Source organism: Sinocyclocheilus anshuiensis, unplaced genomic scaffold (assembly GCF_001515605.1).
Source record: "Sinocyclocheilus anshuiensis isolate Anshui unplaced genomic scaffold, SAMN03320099.WGS_v1.1 scaffold396, whole genome shotgun sequence".
Lineage (NCBI taxonomy): Eukaryota > Metazoa > Chordata > Actinopteri > Cypriniformes > Cyprinidae > Sinocyclocheilus > Sinocyclocheilus anshuiensis.
In genome coordinates, this window is record NW_015558623.1 from 501,375 (window position 1) to 510,316 (window position 8,942).

The window sequence follows — 8,942 nt, forward strand, 5'->3', positions numbered from 1 at the left end:
TTTCCTCCTTTTTTTTTTCTTTTCTTTTTCTTTAAAGCTGCTTTGGTAACATCAAATTCAATCCCATCAGCCTTCAATCTTTTTTGAATTGGCTAGCGAACCACACACCCGTTTTTAAAAATCTTTTTCTCTTTATCCCAGTATTATTGTTCACGTAGGTCCTCTGGTTTGTATGAATGGGTTTTCATCGATCTGAGTCACTTTTCTCAGTCTCCTCTTGAGGAAGAGTGTTTCGTCTGAAGTCAGCGGCCCGCGCTGTGTTCTGTCATAAAGATGTGTGAGCTGTGAGGGAGAGAGCTATTGTACTGAGAGCAGAAAGAGTGGACACACTGGAAGCCGAGCCGATGGCATTGGGACCTGAAAGAGAATGAATCAGCAAATGATTGAATGAAGACACAGTGAGGAGATTCAGAGGAACAATTTGTAGGAGCTCAGATTATATTATATTATATTATATTATACAGGATATTATAGGTTCACATTACAGGGTCGAAAGTTTCAGGTTACTAACATTTGTTATTCAGCAAGGACACATTAAATTGATAAGTGACAGTAAATACATTTACATTGTTACAAAAAAATGAAAATAAAAAAATAATGTTATTTTTAGCAACATCATATGACCCCTTTAATGATTTTAAGATGATTTGAACAGTAGTGCATTTCATATTCAAGTCTCTCATATTCATATATTTCTGCTCACATAGTAAAATCATTTAATGAATATTTCATGTACAGTTGTCCATTTATTAATTTATTTGATGAGTAGTCGTGTAATTAGTAGGATAACGTTCAGTCAGCCAGTCGTTAGCGCAAAATAAATCCCTTCAGGCTGATTCAATCTAATCGCCCTGTTGAATTTAATTTTGTGATAATGACCTGCTGATTGTAAATCATCCCTTAAAAATGATATTTATATATTTATAATGCATTCTATTTCTGAAATTGTAAGCTTCAACCTTTTTTCTCTTAAATAAAATATAGCATAAAATCAAAACTGAATTAAAAATAAGCCAATTAGTAGAGGATGATCTACCTGATATTTTGGGAATGGTGATCTGTCGGCTGCTGCTGCCTTCCCCTCCTTCTCCAAAAGGTCTGATCTGGATGATGTACTCCTCATCTGTGGGTAGTGACAGCTCCACTGAGGTGGTGTTGGTCTCCATAATGCTGGGCCTGCTGAATTGGTTCCGCTTATACAGTACCTACAAAACAATAACAATTTAAACATTTAAAAATTTTAAACAATTACCTCCATTTACATAGTCCCACTTGTTATCAGAATGATATGGTATTTTCAATGGCTGATGCATGAAGATAGCATAAGGGGCTGATGGGCAATCAGTCTGAATCACTCCATTTAAAATATTTTAACTCCAACTATAAGCAAAAAATGTTATTTTACACCAACTGCAAATATTTAAGAGTGAATATTTGACATGAAAGATATTGAATAGAAACAATCGATCCTATGGAGCTTTTACACTAGGATTTTCAGTGATGAAATTCCACTAAAACAATATAAACAAACCAATAGATGCTTTGTGACATGTCTGGAGTCGTTGTCATGCACATATCAAAGCATTTGGTGGTGCTAAAGCACTGAAAGCTGTTTAATCATTGAGCAGTAAGGTGCTGTGTCACATTGTGAATGTATTTAAGGCTAAAGAGCGTTTGTTAGGGATGCTAAACAGCAGTTCAGCAAGAAGATCTGGCTTACCTTGTATCCCATGACCTCAGATTCATTTTCCAGAGGTTTCACCTGTTCCCAGTTCAGAATGATTTTGGAGTTTGATGTATTCCACATGACTTTTGAGGGCGGCTGGCTGGGGGCTGGATGAAGTCATAGAAACTTTAAAACAGTTATCTAATACTAGTGTTGCTACCCTTAAACATAACCGCTCATGCATTGAGTAACATCCTCTTCAGTCAATCTTTTTAAAAAGAAAAAAGCTACTTACGAGGCTTTTTAGTGGTAACGTTGACCGCTGGACTTGGTGGTCCTGTTCCTGCTGTGTTGTAGGCTCTCACCTTTATATAATAGGTGGTACTTCCTTTTAAGCCCTGAATAATGGCCATCGTCCGGTTTCCTACTGTCCTTAGCAAACTAGCCGTGTCTTCTTTCTCATTCTTCTCCCAGTATCTCAACTACAGAGAAAGACAAAACAGAACCGCTCAACATTAAACTTGAATAAACTCAGAGCAATATCATTTAAAACTAGTGGGAGAAAGAATTCATTTATAATTTTTAAATGAATAATTTTATAATTTGAGTCAGGTTGACTCAGGTTTTTTCTTTTCCCTCTCAAAAGTCTCTGGGCAGTCTGAGCTGAAGAGTCAGAGATGGATGATGATATAAACCTTATTTGTATTTGTATAGTGCTTTATATTTATGATTTTTTGCAGATGACTTACCAAAAGGTAAAGTTAAAAAAACATCTAATGGCACAACGCTAAGTAGGAGTTGGTTGCAATACAACCTCAAACAAAATTTGGTTGCTAAATAAGTAACGAGCCTGCATTATAAGGTTTATTGACCGCAGAAACAGTACTCTGGAAGTTTTTCTCTATATTGAAATTGATTTTTTTTTTCTTCAGTATTAAGATAGATTTCTGCCATGTTCAAAACTGCTAATTGACTAACTGAGGAACTACCCATAATCCTGTAGAGACATCCTGCAGTCGCAGAAGCCCCGTCCACTCCCATATAGCATTTTCAAAGATGAAATAGCCTCCCTATGCTCTCAAACTTATTATTGATGTACACTACTGTTCAAAAGTTTGATGTCAGTACGAATTTTAAATGTCTTTGAAAGACTATGTTTACCAAGACTGCATTTATTTGATCAAAAATTCAGTGAAAACAGTACGTTTGTGGAATATTAATACAATTAAATGTAATTTTTCCTGTGATGGCAAAGCTGTTATTTTTATTATAATTACTCTAGTGTTTGGTGTAACATGATCCTTCAGAAATCATTCTTATATGCTGATTTGCTGCACAATAAACTTTTTTTTCTTTTCATTTTTTTATTATTATCAATGTTGAAAACAGTGCTGCTTAATAGTTTTTGTGGAAATTGTGATAGATTTTTCCCCAGGATACTTTGCAAATATATATTTTTGCAAAATTACAAATGTCTTTACTGCTACCTTTACACACTTTAATGTGTCCTTGCTGATTAAAACTATTAATTTCTTAACTTCTTTCTTATATACTGTTTTTATTCCAAATCTAAAGATCTGTAGTTTTAAATTAAACAAGTTTTAAATATCAGATTTTTAAAGTGACTAATGAAGTCATTAGTTTACAACATTATAAGCTAATCAATGTTAATTTTGTACTTACGTCAATAATAGATTTATTTTGTAGAATTAAGTAGAAAACTTAAAAAAAAACGTATTTATAGCTCAGTAATAAGAACAATTAACTGATATTTACATTTGAAGAAAATGTGAGTGATGGCTTAAATTTTTTGAAGCATAATTTAAAAGTACACATTTTGAAGTTTTATTCATGTTCGTTGAAAAAAAAAACAGCTTGTAATGATTTTAATTTTTTTTTAATATTTTTAATAGGGTTTTGAAAAATAATGATGATATGTATAATGAATGCAACTTTAATTTGACAGAATTTAGTGTACCTCATAGCCGAGAACACGTTTCTTGCTTGTGCTCCAGGGAAGGGCTTTCCAGTATACCTCAACATCAAACGCTGAAAGACTCTTGGCTCTGAGTCGACTGGGAGCCCTTCCAGGCTCTGAGTTCGAAGGAGAAATCATTCGATTAGAACGTTTCATTCAACAAATGTCTTCAAAGTCCAACTCTTTTTGAAAAACAAGACAGACCATGATTAATGGGTTCTGGCGCAACACACTTCAGTTAACTTGGCTCCTATTAACTGCCTGCTAAGCGTTCCACAGCGAAATGTCAAAAGGTACATTCAACTTTAATTTCTCTGTTGTGCACAACCAAATGCTACGGTTAATGTGACTGACCCTCCTCAGCAGAGTAGATGGTGACCACAGGTCCAAAAGGTCCTTCTCCCTTGTTATTGTACACCCCCACTTTGACTTGGAATGGAGTAAAGGGTAAAATGGTCTCGTTTTTGAAGACGTATTTGGAGGCTTCAGGAGAGGGAACTGCCGCCTGCATCCACCCGGTGGCGCCGAAGGGCCGGAAAGCAACGACGTAGCCAAACCCTGCTCCGTTCTGCAGCTCTTCAGGAACCGGCTGCAACACACATTCACACCCACAAATAAAACACACGCATCTACAATACACTACATAACCTTTATTATAAATCCTATCCAACATATTGTCATCGTACATGCACATAATAGACAAAAACAACCACGTTTTTGGACATGTACCATGGTAATGACTTCTAAATGTCATGGTTTCACTGGGTAACCATGATGCTTGTTTGTAAGGCGTGTTTTCTATTAACTCGAGTATACGTGCAAACACTCCTGTCTCTCATATTTCTGCCGTGTAGACGACAGGACGCATGACTTCCCTGACACCTGTCAGGCATCAGATGGCGCATTCGCGCTAATCTCTGTTGCGGCGCGGTCTGAGGCAACAGCTGTCATCCCGGCCTCTTCAGCAAGAGAGGGATTCCATCTCCCAGGAAATCGTTTTGCCAGGTAATGATATCATGGTGGTTTTGTTTGAAGTATCGGCCTGTCACTGACCATGCAGTAATGCGGTGCGGTAACGCTGAGACCACCAGGAAATAGCATCCATTAGTCCGAAACATGGCATGTGACTCAAAGAAGAGGGTGAGATTATATTTTCACGCTTAATGAAAGATTAATGGATAAATAAAAATGCACCTGTAATCAAGCGCTCACTCCAGTGTCTGCTGTGAATAAAACAATTTGCTACGGAGAGACCAAAACTAATGGGATGTGTTCCAAAACCTATGAGTGAATTATTTTTTTAATGTGATTTCAGCTATCCACCTTATTTTTCCCGTAAGAGCGGGCAGAATTTAATATTTGTAAATTTAATGTTCATGGTTTCCGGTCTCATCCGCGTCCAGCTATTTTTAGTTGTACAAAACAACTCATTTTGCTGCTTGATATTGCAAACAGTTAATTAAAAACAGTAATTATGATCACACTGGTTTATAGTGCAAACCGTTTTACCATTTACTGCTCTTTGTTATTCTTCTCGTTATTTCCCTACAGTGGCTAATGAACCGGAAGTCTCACACATCCACAGAAAACGGCTTACTTTTGCGTTGAAAAATAATGCTGCATTCACGCCATGTCGTAATTACTGTGATTTGAAGATGACAACAGGCAACGTACCAAGAGTACCATGATATGTATCGTGGGTGGTGTATCGCGGTTTTTCGGTTCGGTTTGAATATTGTTACACCCCTAATGAATACATTTATACATTGAATACAAATTTATTTTTTAAAATATATTTTTTATATTAGTGACTGCATTTCCATTCCATTTCCAAGTACAAAATTGAATTAATTTCACAAAATAATATTTTGTTAAAAATAAAATAATATTTATCAATATTGAAATCTATTTTGCTTTGTCTGCCATCTTGGATAGGATTTTTCATTATAGTATAACCATTTTTCTGCAAAAAATAAAAAAGATGCTGTCTTATACTTGATGAGAACCTATGATGTCTTAAAATACAATATAACACTAGGTTTTGTAAAGTAAAATCCACCGGTACTCCTTGCATTAGTGGGACATGGTGGGTTTGGAGTAAAAGAAGACATGAAATTCTCTAGTGCAATAGATGGTGTTCTGTGGTAGCCATCATTTTTATTTCAAAGACAATACAATGAGAAAGTCTTGAAATGAAGTTTCAAGCTCCCTGTGACAAACGTCTAGCTCAATAGATAACACCAGCTGACTCTCAAACCTGAACAATAGAACGTTCAGTCTCATGAAAGGAGATACAGAGAGAGAGAACATAATCTTTGAAAAGTTCCTCGCAAAAATTTGAGGGTAACTCCATTTAATTATCTTCGCTGCTTCTCTTGTATGACAGCAGCAGTTATTGCTGTGCAGCTCTTACAGAAAATGAAGTGTTATGTGTATCCGCTTTACTATGATTAATGAAAACCTCAAATAAAGGGAACAATAGTGTCTAGCCAGCTTGCAAAAGGAGACTGTATACAAAAGACACACTAAAGGAGAGAAACACACACACACACCGGCAGACGGGCGAGTGAAGTGCACTGGCCATCTTACCTCCCAAGTGATGACTAACTCTGATCGACTGCCACCTCCTCCGCTCACATTGGCTGGGGTGACCTTGGGAACTGGAGGAAGGAAAAGATTTCCTCAGTCCAGCTCAGGTCTGACCATTTAAGACTTCAATTATAACATATGATTTGAAAGTTCAACAAATAATATGGACATGATTTGAATTAAATTATGTTAAACAATGTTTTAATGTACATGGACATGTTTATATTTTTAGATGCTGGGGACTATTTCTATTTGAGCATTTTTATGGTATGATTTAACAGTTTGAATGTGACCTGACAATTAAAACTGATATGATTTAAGTTGTAATGTATAAGAACAAGCGTATTTTTTAGATGCTGGTCACCATTTCTTTTTCACCATTTTTAATAATTTTTTTCCCCTTTTGCAGTCCCTGATAGTTACAATTATTTTAAATACACTACTGTTCAAAAGTTTGGGTTCATCAGGGATGCATTGAATTGATCAAACGTGACAGTAAAAACATTCATAATGTTACAAAATTTAGTTCTTTTGAAACATTCTATTAATCAAAGAATCCTAAAAAATATCATGGTTTCCAAAACAATATTAAGCAGCATTAACTGTTTTCAATGTTGATAATAAGAAGAAATGTTTCTTAAGCAGCAAATCAGCATATTAGAATGATTTCTGAAGGATCATGTGACACTGAAGAGTGGAGTAATGATGCTGAAAATTCAGCTTTGCATCACAAGAATAAATAACATTTTAAAATATATTAAAACAGAAAATAGTTATTTACATTGAAATAATATTTTTGATAAAAAAATGCATCCTTGGTGAGCATAAGAAACATCTTTCAAAAACATTAGTGTATATTTATTTATATATTACCATATGTATGAGGACAATAGTATATTTTTAGATTTGTATTCCTTTTTCACAATTTTTAAGCACCTTTTTGCCTTTTACAGTTCACTTAAATGGTCCTGCAGTGTGAGAAATTAATTTTTAAAAGTACAAATACTCCATTTAGCCTTTTAGTAATTTATATGAGGCTATAAAACTGCATGCATAACTAAATTTTTACCTTTTTGAAGAAATGTGAGTGGTGTTTGCCCATACAAAATAAGCCGTAAGAATGCTTAAGCATTGCAGGATATTACTGTGGTTGCTAAAGTGCTTTTTAGTATTTTACTATGCACTGCTTCCAAGTCTCTATGAAATTCTGGTTTGACTCCCTCATTCAATGTAAGCATGGAAAGAGTGCATCACACCACAGGACGCGAATTAAAAGAGCCACATGCAGACTAACGTGATGGAAGCACTCACCCGTTTCTTTCGTCCTGGCTTTCTTTGAGGGTTTGCTGGGCTCTCCTGTGCCCACTGCGTTGCTTGCCAACACTCTGAATTCATACTCCACCCAGGGGTTAAGCTCGATGACTGTAGCAGTCAGATGTGAGCCCCCAACCACCTTCGGCACTGGAACAAAACAAAACAAAACAAAACAAAACAAAACAAAACAAAACAAAACAAAACAAAACACACAAAAACAAAACACACACATAGTGTGAGACGAGCCCCCTCGTGAGCCAGCACAGGCCCCCCGCACGCTCACACAAACACCAAGCACAGCACGCATCTCTCCAGCTTGGTGAGATAATAGGTAAGATACAAAAGATACAAAAACCGGGCTTATCGACAGGTGCTGTGAAAGCAGAGATAAAAATAACACCCTACAGTTCAAATTATACAGTACAATCAAGAGCAAAGAGGTCAAGAGATATAATTCAGCTTAATTTTTGTCTATATTGTTGTGTCATATTGTATTAGATCACTGTATATGGTGTACTGTAAAATACTGTAATTGCAATATCCTAAAATATTACAGTGTAGGGTTCATTAGCGAGACTACTATAATCAAATATCTATCTATCTATCTATCTATCTATCTATCTATCTATCTATCTATCTGTGTTCAAAATTTTGGGGTCAGTAAGATTTTTCTTAAATTAATACTTTTATTCAGCAAGGATTTCTCAAATTGATTAAAAGATTTTTAAAAATGTAATTATTTTAAAATATTTTAAATTAAAAATGTTTAAATTAGTATTTTAAATTAATATTCTAAAATAGAAAACTGCTTTTTAAATAGTAACAATAATTCACAATTTTACTGTTTTATTTCTGAATAAATAAATACAGCCTTGGTGAACATAAAATGTATTGTTGTAAATTAATAGTAGTAAATCAGTACATCATATACATATATATATACACATATGTAGTTTAATAATATAAAGCATAATAATGACTTTTTAGTTTTTTCATTGCATAAAGTTATCGCAAGCCTTCGAAAGGCCGGCACATGAGTCAAAACAAACTTTCAGAAACACAAGATGAAAATCTCAGTACATATTAGGAGAGGAAAAAGCAGGGGGATGGAAAAAGGAAACTATGCAGCAAATGTTTTGATCAGTGAAAGCTGGTTAGGAGCCCCACCTGTCCTAACAGCTTGCCAGCCGAGGGAGAAAGGGGTTCTAGCCTGGGTGGTGTAGGCAGTAATTGGACTGTGATTATCAGGACCAGGCCTCCAGGAGAGAGTGGCAGTGGTATCTGTGATTTCTTCCACATGAATGCTGGTAGGGGGACCGGGGGGACCTGAGACAGAAGACCAGAAACACACACACAAACACACACACACACACACACACACACACACACACACAC

At 35.6% G+C, this 8,942-nt stretch overlaps 1 protein-coding gene across 1 annotated transcript in view; it reads right to left on the bottom strand.

The window, feature by feature from the left end:
* Nucleotides 1-17: 17 nt before the first annotated feature.
* The window catches only part of LOC107680721 (contactin-4-like), a 151,655-nt gene continuing 142,730 nt past the window's right edge, over nucleotides 18-8,942 (bottom strand). The window contains exons 18-26 of the mRNA XM_016476755.1: nucleotides 8,715-8,873; nucleotides 7,545-7,694; nucleotides 6,234-6,304; nucleotides 3,999-4,233; nucleotides 3,645-3,760; nucleotides 1,962-2,148; nucleotides 1,721-1,833; nucleotides 1,037-1,205; nucleotides 18-357 (exon numbers count right to left, since the gene is read on the bottom strand). Of these exons, the coding sequence (XP_016332241.1) occupies nucleotides 266-357; nucleotides 1,037-1,205; nucleotides 1,721-1,833; nucleotides 1,962-2,148; nucleotides 3,645-3,760; nucleotides 3,999-4,233; nucleotides 6,234-6,304; nucleotides 7,545-7,694; nucleotides 8,715-8,873 (1,292 nt within the window). The 3' untranslated portion in view covers nucleotides 18-265. The remainder of the gene's footprint in view (nucleotides 358-1,036; nucleotides 1,206-1,720; nucleotides 1,834-1,961; nucleotides 2,149-3,644; nucleotides 3,761-3,998; nucleotides 4,234-6,233; nucleotides 6,305-7,544; nucleotides 7,695-8,714; nucleotides 8,874-8,942) is intronic.